This window comes from Lampetra fluviatilis, chromosome 2 (assembly GCF_964198595.1).
Source record: "Lampetra fluviatilis chromosome 2, kcLamFluv1.1, whole genome shotgun sequence".
Classification (NCBI taxonomy): Eukaryota; Metazoa; Chordata; class Hyperoartia; order Petromyzontiformes; family Petromyzontidae; genus Lampetra; species Lampetra fluviatilis.
Genome location: NC_136276.1, coordinates 19684147 through 19702685, shown reverse-complemented (window position 1 = coordinate 19702685; position 18539 = coordinate 19684147). Strand labels below are relative to the sequence as shown.

Below are 18539 nucleotides of genomic sequence, written 5' to 3'. Positions count from 1 at the left end.
AATTGATGTTGGTGTATTCTGGTAGTTTGATGTCACTCTCTGAAATGGGTTTACAAAGAAGAATGAAAAAGACAACCCTGGAAGCATCCACATTATTTTCTCACGATAATTTTTTGGTTCCTGACATTTTAATTTACTTTCGCGACGACGTTCTTTTATGTTTTAGATTATTGCTACTACTACTACCACCCAAAAACACACACTTTCACCGGCACTTGTAGCTGGTGGCCAGGGACACGGAACGTCTTCAGTGACATTTCCACTCGGGTTCGCAATCGAATATCCAACAACCGCCACGCGTCTTGTTTGTTGTTTGTCAGTGTCGGCGCCATCTGCCACAGGGCGAACGCAATTCAGCCGCGCATTCGCCACCGCAAAGACAAAGACCCCCCGTATAGCCTTTAACAGACTGTTGGGCCAAGTGCTGTTAGCGATCAGCACCTATGAAGACTGGCACTGTACACGAGGGGGTGGGTGGCCAGCACCACGCTCCGGCCGCCTTTGTCTCCCTAGTGGCGATGATTTTACACACCGCACCAAGTACTCATTTGAGGCTGAGTCGACCTAGGGAAGGCCCAGGACCGGTTCAGATAATCGTAATTGGTGTTGGCCGTGAGCGGGAATCGAACTCGGGTCGCCGCGCACACACAAACCGTCTGAGCGCCACCGGTGAATTCACAATTTCACTGTAGCATTTAGTTATTGTGAAACATTATTGCATTCAAACGTAAGGCCAATTAAAATAATCAAGGCTGAGAGCTTTGGCTGTGGTATAGACAAGCAAGTTCAGTCTTTGTGTGTGTGTGTTTTAAAAAAAATAAAGATTACTTTTAACTCTGTCGGGTGAAAAGTTCTGAGTTTGGAAATATCGTGACTGGTGTGAGCCTCTTTCTGTGTGAGGGACTGTGTTGTCTTGGTGGGGAGCGGTGGTGCAGCGGTTAGCGCTCTGCGCTACGAACCTGACGACCCGGGTCGATTCCCACTCACGGCCAACACCAGTGACAGCGATTATCTGAACCGGTCCTGGGCCTCCCCTAGGTCGACTCAGCCTCAAATGGGTACCTGGTGCAATGTGTAAACATCGCCGCTGGGGAGAAAAACGCGGCCGGGCGTGGTGCTGGCCACTCACCCCCTCGTGTGCCGTGCGGACCTTCATAGGTGCTCGCTAACAGCACTTGTTCCTACATTCTGTTAAGGCTATACGGGGGATCTTTGTCCTTTTTTTGTCTTGGCCACCTGAGTTCGCTTCCCCTTCACGGCCAACACCAGTGACAATTATTTGAATTGGTCCTGGACCATCTCTAGGTCGACTCAGCCTCAAATGAGGTCCTGGTGTGGTGTGTAAACATGGCCACTAGGGAGACAAAGGCAGCCGGGCGTGGTGCTGGCCACTCACCCCCTCGTGTGCTGTTCCAACCTTCATAGGTGCTCGCTAACGGCACTTGCCCCAACAGTCTGTTAAGGCTAAACGGGGCATCTTTGTCTCGGTGTGGTCTGGGACTGTTTTTTGCTGTTCTGCTGCCTTTCCAAAGCTTTGGAATTTTGCTGTACTTAAGCAGTTTGAACGTATATACTTCCCTGATTTACGTATTTATTTGCAGTGATTTGCTTATATTTGCTATACTTTGCGTTCCAATAATGTGTTTCTATTGTTTGTGACCCGCCCCTAGTGTACGCTCTCTGGAAAAAGAGCTTCACGGCTCATCAGATTTCTCCAGGATAAATACAGATTCCGATTCTCATTCATTTATTCCACCAGAGGCCACGGTGTCGAATCCCCTTCGCTCACTCGCGTGTGAGGCCAACAATGGGCGTTACTACGCCGATCCGGTTCATGTAAACAGCCATTTCCCATGACGCAGTTCTGCCCGTCTAAATTTAAGACATTGTTCAATAGAATTTGTATAAACGTCCGAGTCTGAGTCCGCGCGGGCTTGCTATTGCACGACCGACAATGGAATACGGTCCACATGTCAATCGACCGACTCTCTTCGCTGCGTTTTTTTTACAGGCAGCACAGTGCGAAAGAGACATCTCCACTCCATCAGCACGTGTCTTTGGCCTCTGCCTTGCGCCTCATGATAAGCCACTTCGTTGAGGTATCATTTGTGGTAGCCAGGTCACTTCTGAAAATTGAAGCTAATAGCTCCGTGGGCTTAACCTGGTAAGATTAAAGAAACATTGTTTAGTTTGATTTGTATATTTTTAAATTGATTTGCTTATATTTTCTATGTTTTGCACTCCGATAGTGTTTTTTGTATTGTTTGTTGAAATGTTGTGACCTGCCCCTCCAGTATAAATATTCCGATTCTGCCTACTTTGCATAAGTTCCGTTGCCTAAAACAATTGGCAATGGCACTGTCAATATTTTAATGCATAAGGTGGTATTAATAAACATGGAGGTGTTTTTGTTGTTGTTAATATATTCACATTTTGATTCTGTTTTTAACTCGAGCCATACCTGGAAACTTTAGATTCTGTTAAGTTTACCCACGTTGCTTTTGACAGTTGGAACCAATGTTCGTCTGTGCGTCAGAACACATCCAAAATATCGTGAGAAGAATCCGCGCAGGACTTAAGGTATAGGTGAGTGCAGTGGCCGGCAGCCAAAATAACAAGAAGAGACATTTTTTGTCGAATTCGGTAAAAAAAACTCAATATTTCAAGAGCCACAATTCCGTGGTGAATACAAGATGGTGGGCCCTTTATAAACAACGTCACATAGCAGCAGTTCTTAAAGAGCCGCAGTTTCCCGACCCCCGGGGCGAGTGTCAACTCCGATTAGCACGGTTGGCTATCTACGGTGCGAAAGAAGTTCAACACACACACACACGCAGCCAGAGGTTCGTGAAAAACGCAACAGAAACGGATTCAAGGGCCGCATGTAGACCCCGGATTTGTCCTTGGCTAGTGCCAGGATGGGAGAGAGGGGCGCAACGAGGAGGTAAGAGAGGCTGTAATTGGAGAGGCAGGTCAGGGGGAGGTTGTCTCTGGCTACGTTACATGACCACTGAAAGGCGTGCTTGGCAAGCTCTGTCATGGCCCTGGGCTGTCACCAGTGTCAGGAGCAAGGTGTGGCTCTGTGTCTATCACACTCCGTGAGCCACTCGGCTCCGTGAGCTTGGTCCTTCCTACCCAGAATCGCCCGAGCCCTCCGAACGAAGGACGATGCGATGACGGGGATGGATGGAGATGGCACCTGGCCCGGATGCGGAGCCGAAATGCGTGGTTTGCCGGTTGTCTTCATCCATTCTGGCGACGAGACCAAGCAGTCACGTGTGCCTATAGGTAGGCCATTGATGCTTCCAGTGTCAGGCAAGCCAGTCCTGTCGGAAATCCGCGTTTCGGATGAAGTTCCATTAAGTTATTGATTTAGGATAGAATTCTAAGAAGGAAAAAATTGCGGTGTTTTTGTTTTACAAAATAGGTTGCTGAAGACGAACAGAGGGATATCAGTGATCGCATGTCACGTTACTGCATTGACCCGTGACATCACAACTGGTTCTGAGGGTGGCCTGGGTGACAGCGCTTGACTCCGTTATGAAAGCGAGCTCCCCGGTCCATTCGGTGTCAGCACCCAACAGGTCTTCATGTTCTCTCTGTCTGTATGTGTATCTGTCTGTAAGTTTCTATGTCTGTAGGATTATCTGTCTGTACGTTTCTCTGTCTGTATGTCTCTCTGTAAGTTTCTCTGTACGTATCTCTGTAGGATTATCTGTCTGCACAGATGTCCACTCAATGTTGAGTTGCCTCTGAGGAACATAGAACTAGTGCTTACATATTATCATAAAATGTTATGAACACTTATCATAACCGATTCCCTTCATGTCAGCACTGTAAATACTTTATGTGCATGTAGAATTCATGAATTTGTCAATGCCTGATCTGACAACATTAATAAATTCGCGAATAACACTTTTTACTGAAAAAAGTTTAAGATGGTGAAAAGTTTTCAAGCTACGTTACTTAGTACATCTAATGTTGATAACTTGACTTCACCCTCATCAGCCACGGTTAATCCACTGCTGGATGAAGGCCTACCCTCGCCACCGCAATCTCTCACGATCCTGCGTTATAATATATAGTCCGCCTAGCATCTGCTCGCGAGTCCATTTCATCGCTCCAGCCCGACAACTTTAGGAGAGGCAAAAGAAAGGACCTCTGATATTTTCACTCGAAGTGACAAGTCAAGGATGTTTGTTAGTTTGAAGCTTTCGTGACTGCAGGAATCCATACGCTTTGGTTCTTTCTGTAAAGTCACGTAGGTAGAGGGAACTCACTCAATGGACCAGGCTTAATCTTATTCGCAAGAGCGACCTCAGATTGCATCTTTTGCACAACGGGCGGCGTGAACTCTGCGAAAACAACAACAGAACAGACCGCAACTTAGCCGTGGGTGTCCCTGGCAGGTGTGTGTCCACCCACCCCGCTCGCTCACACAGCGACTACACTTTTGAATTCTCGCCCTCCCTCTGTACCAGCGTGGACGGCACCCTCGTGTTCACCTTCTGAAGCGCTCGCTCGTCATCGTGGCGTGCGCGATGACCACCACCACCACTACGTGGCTTTTCTTTCGTGTTGTGCGCGGTACTTTTAGCGCATCTTAGATTTGTAGCGTTTGTTTTCATTTGTTTGCTGGTGACTGTGTATTTCATATCGAAATCGCCTCCAATGCTTTTGCTGCTGGCGGAAATAAAAGTTGTTTAAAAGTCAAAGTCTCTCCGTGGGTTGAGCCGTGCATTTGTTGACATCTTTCGTGACCTACGAGCGAGGCGACGTGGATCTCATTGGTTGAGGCTGAATGCGGCGTCGGTCGAGTGTGGGTGGGTGGGTTGGAAGCGGTCGCTCCTGCCGTGAATCATACCCGGCTCGATATGACGTCAACGCAGTGATGTAGGCGATCGCAGGGTGGGGGGAGAGAGGGGGAGGTGTTGTTTGCTGTGCCCATATAAACTCACAAGAGGGGGACCCGTAACGCCAAACAACCAACACAGGCTTCTCCGATGGGTGTCATGTTTGAGAACGAAAAAGGTAAGACCCGTAGCGAGATCTCTCTCTCTCACTCTCTCGCTCTTTCACTCTTTCTCTCTCTCTCTCACGCCTATCGCCTCCTGCCTATTTGGCTGTCCAACACTAACTTTCAGGTAGTTGTTGAAAACGCCGTTTCGTCGTGCGTCTTTTGAGTGCGTTAACGCCTTTGTCACGCAACGTGTCAATCACGTGGCAAGTTGCTGCACGTACGGACGGGCAAGGGTTAATTCTGGAGTGTGAAATACAATTATATGGCCGTACGAAGTTTCACAAAGCGAGTTGTTGGTGTTGATTATAGGAATTAACTGCTGTACAGTCCACAATTATCACATCGTTGTGAAAGTGTCGTGCACAACCAATACATACACACACACACACTCCGTACAAACAACACACACACTACACACACTCCGTACACACTACACACACACTACATACACACCACACACTACATACACACCACACACACACTCCGCACACACACCACACACTCCGTACACACAACACACACACTACATACACACTACACACACACTACATACACACACTCCCACTGTACACAACACACACACACTACATACACACACTCCCACTGTACACACCACATACTACATACACGCTACATACCCACAACAAACACACTACACACACTACATACACACTACACACTCACAACATACACACACAACACACACACTACATAAACACTACATACACACACAACACACACACCATATACACACACGACACACACAACACACGCTACATACACACAACACACACACGCTACATACACACACAACATACACACACGCTACATACACACACAACACACACGCACTACACACACACACCAACTACACTTCCTGTTCGGATTAAGGGAGATGACGCCAATGACGTCCGCTGACGTCTGCGCCGCCGATGACGCGCGACTCATTCACTTGGCTCAGCAATGGGGGGTGGGGGCAATGGGGGGGGGGGCAATGGGGGGTGAAGAACCCCTCCCCCTATCTCCCGTCTGTGTCACTCAGTACCAACAGTGATGCCAACTTCACCGATTATGTCGCCAGCGATGTAGCGAATTGATGGGTCTCCATAGCTACAACATGGTTTTTTTAATCTTTCTACGCGGTTCTGACTGCAGAAGAAAAAAAATAAACCACCTTCGAGATTTAGGAGCGAATATAGCGATGTTGTTGAAGAAGGGTCGTTGCCTGAAACGTCTTCTGTTATGTACTTTTTTCCCCTTTAAAGTCCAGTGTTATTGACGAGTGTGTTGAAATTGTTAAGAGTACTTATATTAACTGTGCTTGTCCACCACTGTCAACGCCCTGAAACCACAATCACCAACTAATACGTTCCATTTTGGTAATTTAAGGGTTTCCGCATCAGTTTCACTGCGAATACAAAACTTGGAACATTGTCTCGAGACATGTTTCACGATTTTTAGAAGCCAGGCTTATCTGGTGACATGTATCAACCTTGCTGGTATCCCCATTGCCATTGATGCAAGTGCCCGGGGTTGGTGTTAAGTGATCTGTGTTTTCAGAAATAAGAGGAAGTTGCAGTGTTTGGGGAAGTTATCAGTTTCGTGAGCGCTTTGTGTAGAGATCGAATTTAGTTTTTAACAAAAACAATAACCCGGTGTTGTGGAAAATCGTGCGGCTGTATAACCACCATGGCCATATTGGTATTTGAGATTTACTCGCTGCTGTATGTTATCCAGAAGCAGCATTTCTTTCAAATCTAAACAAGCAAACTCCACTGCTTTGGAGATTATCTGTCAGGCTTGCTCAAACACCTGCAAGTTTGGCAGCTATATAGCGTTAAGAGCACACTGTCTGTTCTAGTTCATGTGAAAGTCGTTCACCTTGCCTGGAAAGAATGGCGAAAGTTGGCTGGCCGATGTTGAGGTTCTTGTGCTGGACACAACTGCGGGGCTACGCTATCAGCAGAGGGCACTACACACCTCAATTGTACTGTACTATGCGCCAACGTCTATGCCTCCCCTTGCCTTTCAATTCCGGAACACTGAGCAGTGTGGTGAAGTATGGTCAAGCAACCCCTATGACCGATACAGCGTGGGTTGGGGGCCTTTATCGAAGCAGTCGATTGCCGTAAGCTTGTGACAACCAGTTTCACCAGTGTACGGATTTCTTAAGGCAATGTTAACGTTTAGTTTATGCGAGTTGTTTGGCCATATTTGGGTGGGAACATGATCAGAAACTGCATTTATACTGGAGGAATCCGATGAGCTATAAAGCTATTTTTTTAAACAGATGTCCAGTATTTTCACAGATGTCCAGAAACGAGGGGATGGGAGAGATGGGGGTGCAGAACGGGTTTCAGATCTCGCTTTAGCCGTGGCTGCGAATTCTCACCCAGGTACCGGGTTTAATATGGCAACACGCAACCTCTTCAACTCGTTTGACAAAAGCGTGCCGTGATTAGGGCTTGGGATTCGTAATGGTCTCTCGTTGCCTGTGCATAAAGTGCCATGTGCGTGTAGAGTACATGGTGCAGATCCTGACTGTCTATACACTTGCTGGAAGGGTTTTCCACGTCGGTTAATGACTCCAACACCACTCACTCACTCCTCAGGCATTGGTGGGCAATAATCTCTCACTATTGCTCCTCCGATCAGCAGCGTAGTGGAACCATTGCTCTGGGAAGTGACGGCGTCACGATCACGTCAGCGCAGAGACAAAGGTCACCACCCATTGAGACGTTGCACAGGTTGTTGGGGTCAAGCGGCGTTAGCGAGCACCTATGAAGGCTGGCAGGGCACACGAGGTTGACGGGCGGGTGGCCAACACCACGGCCGGCCGCCACATTCATCTCCCCACCAATGTTGATGTTTGCACATCGCAGCAGGTATCCATTTGAGGCTGAGTCGACCTAAGGGATGCCCAGGATCGAACTCGGGGTTTGCCGCGTTTATAGCGCAGCGAGATAACCGATCTGCTGCCACAACAACAACCGCGGCGGTGACGATGTCACCACGGCGCTTGTGCCAGGCTAGGTGCACTAAGGCCACGTGAAGTGTCGGAATCAGACTATGTATTGACACTGGAGGAATCTGATGGGCTATGAAGCGCTTTTTCACAGATGACACGCAGGGCCACGGGGTCAGCACGTTACAACAAACAATACAAAAACACGATTAGAGTGCAAAGTATAGGAAAGGTAAACGAATAACTTGTATACAAACAAAAAACTAGTTTCTTTATATTGCCAGCTAAAGCCCACTGAGCTATTAGATTATTTTTCAGAAGCGAGCTGGCTACAAATGATAGCTCAACAAAGGCTCGCTGGCCAGGATGAGGTCACGGAACAGACCCAGGCGCCATAGGTTGACTGAGTGACATGACTGGCAAGATGCACCACCACCATGTGCTCCATTCTCTGCCAACTTTCTCCCCACCACCAACAACCACGAACCTGCGTGGTGACGTCAGCACGCACGCTCGATTTTCAGCCCAGAGCGTGAAGCGTGATGACGTCAGCACGCACACCCGCTTATCACCCCGGCGCGTGAAGAGTGGGTGCGTGGTGACGTTAGCACGCACACCCGCGAATTACCCCGGCGCCTGAAGAGTGGGTGCGTGGTGACGTCAGCATGCACACTCGCTTATCAGCCCGGCGCGTGAAGCGTGGGTGCGTGGTGACGTCAACACGCGCACCCGCTTATCGCCGCACACGTAAAGAGTGCGTGGTGACGTCGGCACGCGCACCTGCTTATCACCCCACACGCAAGACGTGCGTGATGACGTCACACTTCGTTGCGCAATCATTTGTGGTGGCCAGGTAAGATTAATTGTTTTTATTTGTTTTAAGTGATTCTATTATAGGTTAGATACTTCGCGATCCTGTCGCGTGTTTTAATTGTTTGCTGTTGCAACCTTCTGACCAGCCCCTACTGGACATGTGTGGGGAGAGAAAAAAATTAACTTTATAGCTCATCTGATTCCTCCCGTATGAAATATAATTGATCATCGATTATCCGGCTGCTTCCAATATTATCCGGGCCAATCCGGCGAATCGGCACCACGTCCGTGACAATATCAAAACAGTAACTATGATTGATTTCAGTGTCAAAATATATGAAATACGGTACATTATACACTACATACAAACAACTTAAAACAATGAAAACACTGCGCGTGTATACATTTGTCACGACGAATAACCGCGGTGATAAAAAGCAGGACAAGTACACTGCGATCCGGCGCAAAAGTGCGTGTTGTTATTCCGCGTTCGTATCGTCAAACACATCGGGATGTTTAAACGAGAAGCGTCGTGTGGACTTCACCTCAGGCATCGGTCACCTCGAGATCGGAGTGGTAAGCGCGGCACGGTAAATACAGCAACTGTTATCGACAGGGTATTTATTTTACGGGGTATGTGCGTGTTTTATTAAATGCCAATTTCAACGTAGTAAACACATTTAAAACGCAAAAAACGTGTACACAACACCTAAAAACGTAATGTTATGCAGTCATCTTCTTGGTTCTTTCGGTAAAGTCACGTAGAAGGGAAGTAATAAAATAATAAAAATAAAACATAATAAATTATTATGTTTTATTTTTATTATTTTATTACTTATTATGTTTTATTTTTATTATTTTATTACTTCCCTTCTACGTGACTTTACCGAAAGAACCAAGAAGATGAATCCCTGCAGTCACGAAAGCTTTAAATCGAAAAATTTTATGCAGTCATGTACATGAGATAAGATCATCGATTGTGCGTGCGTGGTGACGTCAGCACGCGCCAACGCGTGCGTCGTGACGTCAGCACGCGCCACCGCGCGCGTCGTGACGTCAACACGCACTCACGGCGTGCGTCGTGACGTCAGCACGCACCACCGCATGCCTCGTGACGTCAGCACGCACCCACCGCGTGCGTCATTTGCGGGTGACGTCAGTGCCAGACGCGGGCTGCCACGTGCGTTCGTGGCGGGGAGGAAGAGATTCTGTGGGGTTGGGTTTGGGGGCGGCTGGGTGACCGCTCCTATATAATAATAGCGGCCATCCCAGTCAGACAACCCCATGGCACATCGCTGGGTCTGGCTCCCCCGAAACCCTGCAAGCCTTCGACGCTTCACGTGGCCTCAAAGTGCACCTGGCCTGGCACAGGCGTCGCGTTGATGTCACTGAATGTCGTGTATTGGTGGTGTTTGTGGGGGGAGTTGCAAATCCCTCGCAGCCACAGACACCGGCGAGAGAGAAGGGAGGTGGGGTGACGGAAAATTCGGCGTGGCCATGCGTCACGGAACTCGACCGCGTTGTATTTGGGGATCTCCACCCCCAACTGCGTGGCTTTCTGCTCTCTGATGTAATATCCACCACTACCCACCCACGCGACTTAAACGCTGCGTGTTTGGGAGGCGAGAGGAGAGGGATAGTGACTGCTGGTGAAATGATTTGAATCTCAATAATTCGGCTGAGCCAGTCTGTAGCAAAAGCGGGTTGAAATCTGTCTTGTGTGGTGCTTTCAAGTTGTCCCCTCGTGTGTGTGTGTCTTTTGGGATTCGCCGGTTTCATCTCACACGGCACATGGGCAACAATTAAAATGACTAAATTTCCTCACGTAGCGTAGAGGACGCGTAACGGGAAACTTAACTTTGGACCCTTCGATTTTATTTCAACACCACAAGGTCACAAGCACTTCTCGTTTCTTCACTCGCCGCACTGTCAGGACTTTGCCATTCCCTCCCTCCCGTTGCCTTTTCGCAACATTTGCTCAATGCAGGACTTGAATATGTGACGACGTTTGACCTGTGCCGTTGTGTTAAAATAAAGCGTACACTGTACGAACGTCCACGTGTTGTGCACACGTGTTGTACAGTGCACGTATCGCAGCAGATTTGGCCGCACATTCATTTGCGTTAACTCCACATTTGTTGAGCGCGTACAGTATTATCGGTACAGTGTGTTTCACATCAATAATGCCTTAAATGTATACAGTACTGTACGTGGCTCACTAAAATTGGTCCGCAACTTTAATGTTTGATGCATGAGTGCACATAGTTCAAACGTTGGTTAAAGCACGTGCGATTTTACGAATACTGCACAACAACAACATTAGCATTCGGCTGTGTAATGGTAAAACAATTAACGAATTAATTTGAAACTTGTGCAGTGGCCCAATGTGAAACCGGTCACCCTGCAAGTCCATGTTCACTGGCGTCCCACGTGTTCGAAAAGCAGGCTCGGCAAATGCGTTTTGAAAGAATGTCGACTTGAGAAATTAAGTCCCCGTCAATACGACACATATACAAAACTATATAATCCATCCACTGCTGAATTAAGGCCTCTACAATAGTCGCTATTCATCACGGACAATAACGATAGCATTTACAATAGATATGTGTGGTCCAGATGTCTTGTGGCCTCCGAATAATGGATCCCCAATTTGTTGGTTAAGTTGCAGATTCATTTTGTTTTAAATAAACCTTTTATAAAATGTAAAGTTTTCGAGAATTAAATGGGGGGCCACAAGCCATTTTAACCACCCTGCACAGTACTGTGATTGAATTCGTGGGATTTTGTACTTGCTGATAATATGAACAGATGCAGGCACCCACAAGGACAAAACACAAAGGCACGAGACGCGCCAAGTAGAATCAGAGCTAAAAATACAAGTACAGTACATACAGGCATTACACTGGTCAACACACTTTTGCTGGCACAAGGTATTTCAACGGTTTTAAGGTAATTTTGTGGTGCTGATTCCAAATCTAGCATCAGTTTTTGTAAATCACATCAGGTTTTTGAGATATCAAATATTGCATTTCAATAAAAACTGCAGAAGAAACATATTAAATAAATGTGGATATCTACATAAAATGATATAAACACACTATCCTAAAAATACAGCACCATATTTAAACACTAAAGCAGTCACTGACTCGCAACAACTTGCAATCATAAGTGACAGAGTTAATTTTGGGTAAAATCAATGAAAATGGGGTATGCCGATAGCATAAAATGAGATGTGATAGAGCAAATCTGAGATCAGATTTGGAATCAGCACCCTGAAATTAGTCTAAAACAGCTGCAAAAGTCCAGGCCAGAAAAACAATTTTTTGTTGACCAATGTTATTAACCACGTCGGCGTCGCTCACACCGGGGTCAAGGGCCCAAAGCGAGGTCATATTTTCCTCCGGCCAGACAATAACACACCAAAGAGGGGAAGGAGGAAAGGGTGGTGGGGGGCATGTATTCGACCTCTGAAATTAAGATAACGTTCGTGCCGTCGATTGTCAGAATTGCGTGACGTCTGTAGCCCGATACAGCCAAACACCACCCCGCCGGTGCCCCCTCGCGGTCACCCGCGAGACAAGATGATGGAAGGAGGTTTCCTATGTTTTTCGTCCACATATGAAGGTTGGAAATGCTCTCAAAGACAACAACCTATGTACTGCACTCGTCATTTTGATCGTAACGCTATCAAGGGGTTTCCATCGAATTCCACTTAATGTCCTGCTGCTCACACATCGGGGGGAGGTTGGGATGGTGGGGGATAAGCCCCCAGCTGATAGCTCAGTCCCCGCTGCTAAAATGTTATCTTCCATACTCTTTGGTTCTTTCGGTAAAGTCACGTAGGTATCTTCCAGTCCTCATACACACTCATTCAGTTTCGAGTTTGTTTAAAGTTTGTTTTTACATTGAGTTGGACCTCCCCTGACTTTGTGTCCCCACACTACATGGCTGCTTATGACACCCAAAATATGGTCACTAGGATCCCCTGTTTTTACGAGTAAACATGGATCGCAGGCCCAACGTTGGCCCAGCGGTTCCAACCACATGCCAACGTTAGCCCAACATTGCCACGTTTGGGCGCTTGTGATTTGAGAGAAACGTTTCCCGTGTGTGTACGTGAGGAGCGGTGGCGTCGCGGTTAGCGCATTATGCTATGAACCTGGAAACCCTTGTTCGATTCCCGCTCAGGGCCAATGCCAGTGATGATTATTCGGTCGACTCGGCCTCAATGAGTACCTGGTTTGGTGCATAAACGTCGCCACTCGGGAGACAAAAGCGGCCGGGTGTGGTGCTGGCCACCCACCCCCTCGTGTACCGTGCCGGCCTTAGGTGCTCGCTAACAGCACTTGCTCCTACAGTCCGTTAAGGCTATACGGGGGATCTTTGTTTTGCAGCGGCTCCCAGCGACATGCAGACCTACCAGATCTGCACGGTCGGCTCGAGTGGACAGCAGGGGGTGATCATGGCCACCGTGGCCTCCCCCTCGGGCCTACAGGGCGGCATGTACATCGGGGAGGAGGTGACCCGCAAGCGAGAGATCCGGCTCCTCAAGAACAGGTACGTAGTGGACTTTGTCGCACGCTTGTAACGCACCGCTGACTGGTGGGCCGTGCAGGCATTGCCGTGAGGCAGGTGCCGGCAGGTCTACGAGGTGGCCCTGATCCCTCGTTTTGGTTGCACAGCCGGGCCGCGTTGGGGCTCTGTTAGGCCAACTCGGCAATGCTTAGGGGGCGCCAGAATGTTTTTTCCGCTTCATAAGTCCGTTACCGTGCCATTGATGTCACACGCGCAGTTGAGATGCACGTAGTTGATGCAGTGTGACACTGTGTCTTCACTCTGTAGTGACTGATAATATATGTATTGTCCTTGAAACTGATTGGTCCACACCAGAGACAGCTTTCTTTTAAGCCTCGTCTCAAACGGTGTTAGACCAGATGACGCCAAAAGGCGTACTGCCCAAAGACAATGCACTATCAGAGTAATGAGAGCTCGGGGTGAGCATCTACTACATCATGTGCCAGTACCAATATATGATAATACGTTTTTCCCATTTTTTTCTGGCAACAAAACGAGACGAGGCTCAAAAGAAAGCTGTCTGATGTGGACCAATCAGTTTCAAAGACAATGCATTTCTTATCAGAGTATGTTTTTTTTGCATTCTAACCACAAACATTGTGGTTAATGCAGACATGATTCCTTGTAAAGGTTTCAATTTGGTGTTTTAACATCTTAACACCTGTTTTGTTGCCAGAAAAAATGGGAAAACCCTATTATCATATTTTGGTACTGGCAAAGGAGGTCCCATGATATCCCATAAAGAGTTGGCCAAACATATGAATGCAAGATCCTCTCGAAAAACGGTCATGAGATTTAGAGACTTTGATAGAATCAGAATCTTTATTTATCCCGGAGATAATGCACATCAAGGAGAGGTTATGCACTCCAGGAATTTAGCAGAACGGAAATAATCGTGAGTTGTTGACAGCCTGCCACAAGTGGAGCAAGTGGCCTGGAAGAGCTTACAAAACACATGCAACCGGCTTCATATATTTTTTATCAGCCAGTGTTAATGACAAAGGAAATGAAGACGTCTCGGGTCTCGCACATTCAATTTGCATCTCATTCTCAGGTTGTGGCACGACTCATTCTCACGCATTTCACATGCAGCAGCTCACAGTGCTTTAAACATGAGGCCTTTTTTCCCGGCCGCAGTATTTTCCTTATATTCAATGAAATTGCATCTATAATAGTCATCGTTTAGTGTGTTACTCAGATCCCAGCTCTATTTGCAGCATCACATCCTCTGTTCGCGTGTAACTCGGCTTGCTACTCCAGGCAATATAGCCCCTTTAACTGCGCCTCACCAGATGTAGACATTGCCACAGCGCTGTGTATTTGAAAGCAGGGAAACTTTACATTTCACTCCATAGTCTTATTGTCTTGACGCCTTTGTTCTTTGCAACTAGAATTCTCAGCCTCTGGAGACTATCAAATGCCATTAGCATTAATTCAGTGAGGCGGACACTAATGAGCACAATCTGTTCATTTACACTTCTATTTAACCGTGTTTTCAAAGACAAAATACTTTAACTGGCTCCCTCTGTTTTAACCACGTCGTCGATTTTCATTGTAATGTAAACATGAAGTTTGACCGCTTCCATCATCTCACAGGTGCAGTATCCTTCGGAGACAAACTCCTCCAATATCAAAATACTATTACAGACAACAAATACACGACTGTAATTCTAGATTTGAAGCTTTCGTGACTGCAAGGATTCATACTCTTAGGTTTTTTCGGTAAAGTCACGTAGGTAAAAAGTAAAATTAAAATTAATAAAAAATAAAATTAAAATCATTTGTGCTGTGACGGTTCCACCTGAAGACGGAAGCTTGTGTTGCCTCCGAAACGTCGTGATTTTTATTTTATTTTTTATTAATTTTAATTTTACTTTTTACCTACGTGACTTTACACGACTGTAAATGTAGAGGTGGTTTCACACCTGATGATGATTGCTTGTGTTGCAATCGAAACGTCGTGATAATTTTATTGTTTTATTTTTATTATATTATTATTTCCCTTCTACGTGACTTTACCGAAAGAACCAAAAATACTCTACTGTAGTTGCACACCATCTGCAGTCTGTACTAAACCACATTAGGGTGTTTAATTTTGCATGACAGTGGTTGGTAATGGCCACCAATATAGAGATGAGCACCACCTAACACTCGCTTGAGCTTGGAGAAGCTCTGGCTTTTAGAATGTCAGCGTAGAAAAAATACATGGCAACATCCTTCGATTTTCAGTTAAAAGGGGAAGATGTGCTTTTTTTTATTGCTCAGACATTCCCAAACCGGTCACTGTTTTTTTTATTACCAGTTTATTTTTTCATTTGGTGGTTACCGGTTAATGCGAAAGAGGAACTTTTAACAACCGTACTTTGTATCCTGGGTGAAAAGACATCTCTTCTAGCTGGTCTTGGGGAACACTGGAGGCTGACTGCCCCCTGGTGTTAGATACAAGGAAAATTGTATACGCTACAAAGGAAACACAGTAATCTATATGATAGCACTACACATATAGGCATAAGCTATACTAATTTCACGTCAAAATTTAACACTCTTCAAGAGGGAGAACAACCCAGTGGCGTGAGGAACCACAGACAAAGTGGGAAAGGCAGCCCAGGCAGTAAGCTGGCACCAAATTCCTCTCCAAGCTCTGTCAACCTCTGTATATTAAGCCGTTATCAGCCAACGAATGTTTGCTTACAGTGGGGGTAAACCCGAGTACCCGGAGAAAATATGCTCGTGTGAAGGGGCAACACTCTATCCCATACCAATAGAGCAGATGGGGGTCCACATTTGCTGTAGCGCCTTCTGGCAAGCCCGGGTATGACACCTCGACGCTGATGGGAGTTTTACAACATTTGTGAGATCCACCAATCCTCGCCTGCACAGTGCTAGATCACAGGAGAAGAGTTTACAGAAAGCACTTGCAATGTTGGCCTTTAATCACTTGTGGCTATTATTTAGTTAAAGTGTTCCCGTCCTCTGTAAGTCCTCGATGCCATGTGAAATGGGACCCACTGAGTACAGATAATGGAGTTATTTTAAAAGTTTATACATGGGATGTCTATTTCCTCCCCTTTGCCCATGACATCGCATGTTTTTGTCTGCGGGACCGTTGAGGCCTTGTACGTTTATTATTGCAAAACGCTAATATTTTCATACCCACAATTAAGGTTATTTATGTAATTATGTAATTATTTAAGCAAAAAATACATGTATTCAATTATGTCCATGTATACCACTGAGCCTATTTTTTTTTATCAAGATCTTGTGAATTGAGAAATTTGGCCAAACACTATTTCATGGAATGTTTTGAATGTGGGAGGAAACTAGAGTAGCCAGACAAATTCCACACATATGAGGGAATACAGGTACGAGAAAACGTGTTCGCTGCACCGCCATCTCGTATCCACCTCGTTGCACCATAGAGTTTATAAACACAAACTGACAGAGATCATACAGCACAGTACTTGACTCTCCCAAACTTCAGTTTGGATTGAGATTCAAGAAGATGCACCGATACTGAGTGGCTGGCAGAGTCACATTTGAACTTCATTGCACGTGTGTGTGTGATATCGCTTGTGCGTGTTTGTGGGGTGCTGTGGCATAGCGTTTAGCGTGCTGCACTACGAACCCGGTGACCCGGGTTCAATTCCTGCTCAGGGTCGACACCAGGGACGATTATCTGAGCCGGTTCTAGGCCTCCCCTTAGGTCGACTCAGCCTCAAACGAGTCCCTGGTGTGGCGTGTAAACATCGGCACTATGGAGACAAAGTCGGCTGGGTGTGGTGTTGACCACCCACCTCCTCGAGTGCCATTCCAGCCCTTATAGGTGCTCCTTAACAGTACTTGCCCCAACAGTCTGCTGCAGGCTACACGAGGGTGTTCGGGCCCGGTGCTGGCCACCCATCCACTGGTGTGCCGTGCCAGCCTCCATAGGTGCTAATTAACAGCAACACATTCCTTCGGAGTGGGCAGGTAGGAACTTGGTTGGACAGCGCATTCGTGCGATCTGTGTCACGCGGCGCAAGCTGCGTGGGGCGGCGCGTCACGTGGTGCTGAGCCCGCCCGAAGCACTCTATGAAATACAAATCGATGGCGTGGCTATGCACGACAGACAGACAGACAAATAATCCCTGGTGGGCAGTGTGGAACTTGTTGTTCCTACTTGTACTTGCCTCAACAATCTGTGAAGGCTAAACGGGGGGCCTTTGTCTTTGTGTTTGTTGAACGCAGGGAGGCAGCTCGGGAGTGTCGGAGGAAGAAGAAGGAGTACGTGAAGTGCCTGGAAAATCGCGTCACCGTCCTTGAGAAACAGAACAAGACCCTCATTGAGGAGCTCAAGGGGCTGAAGGATATGTACTGCAACAAGGCCGAATAGCCCCAGCAAAGTCGACCACCGCTGCCCATGGCACCGCGCGTGTCCAACACTCGCGTTGCTCCAAACAGCAGCCCCAGTACAGGGGCAACTAAGCCGCTTGACATACCACACAACGGTGATGCTTGAAGTACTCTAGTGGGATTACACATAGCAACACCACTGCCTACTGGCAGACCGTGTTAGTCTCAATCTTAGCGTCTTCACGATTGCCCTGCTCTCCTCAGAATTGCGCGAATTCCAAATTAAATTATGATTATTATTACCGCCGCACTGTAACCCACACAACTATTAATTGACAATCCTTCACATTGGTAGGCTGACAATTATAGTAAAACCATCAGTCAAGTATTTTGTATTGATATTTATTTGAAGAATTTTGATTGTCAAAGTGAGAAAAAGCTAAGAAAATGTTCAAGTGAGGTAATGTGCCTCACGTAACCTTACTTAAAGGGTACACATTCACACAGTAAACTGTTTAAAGAGTTAAATGTTTTTAAAAAACCTGTTTATGCCAAGAGAGTTTATATTTATTAAAGAATTGTTACCGTATTTTTTATTTACATTTTTCTTACATTTATACTGATTGTACAATCTAACATTGCAGCAAAAGATGTCTGTTTTCGTGGCGTCATTCAATATTATGCTTATACTGTCAGCACAGGTGTTACGAAATCAATCACCTCTTGCTCTTGTAGTTTTATGATTTCTAAAAGGAATGTTTCGGCATTTCCCCACATTTCAAATGCCACTTATATTTTGACTTTTAAGCAATCTATTCACATTTACACATTTAA

The 18539-nt window shown here is 46.5% G+C and overlaps 1 protein-coding gene across 1 annotated transcript; it reads left to right on the top strand.

Moving 5' to 3' along the window:
- The first annotated feature begins 4939 nt into the window (after positions 1 to 4939).
- Positions 4940 to 18305, top strand: LOC144943915 (cAMP-responsive element modulator-like). The gene is made up of 3 exons (XM_078871779.1): positions 4940 to 5031; positions 13193 to 13355; positions 17601 to 18305. Exons 1-3 carry the CDS (start codon positions 5004 to 5006, stop codon positions 17743 to 17745), a joined length of 336 nt encoding a protein of 111 aa, XP_078727905.1. The 5' UTR covers positions 4940 to 5003; the 3' UTR covers positions 17746 to 18305.
- The last annotated feature ends 234 nt before the right edge of the window (positions 18306 to 18539 follow it).

Coding starts and splice junctions, on each gene's coding strand:
- LOC144943915 (XM_078871779.1), top strand. CDS start 5,004: ATGGGTGTCATGTTTGAGAACGAAAAAG. Junction 5,032..13,192: donor CATGTTTGAGAACGAAAAAG/GTAAGACCCGTA, acceptor TTTGTTTTGCAG/CGGCTCCCAGCGACATGCAG. Junction 13,356..17,600: donor ATCCGGCTCCTCAAGAACAG/GTACGTAGTGGA, acceptor TGTTGAACGCAG/GGAGGCAGCTCGGGAGTGTC.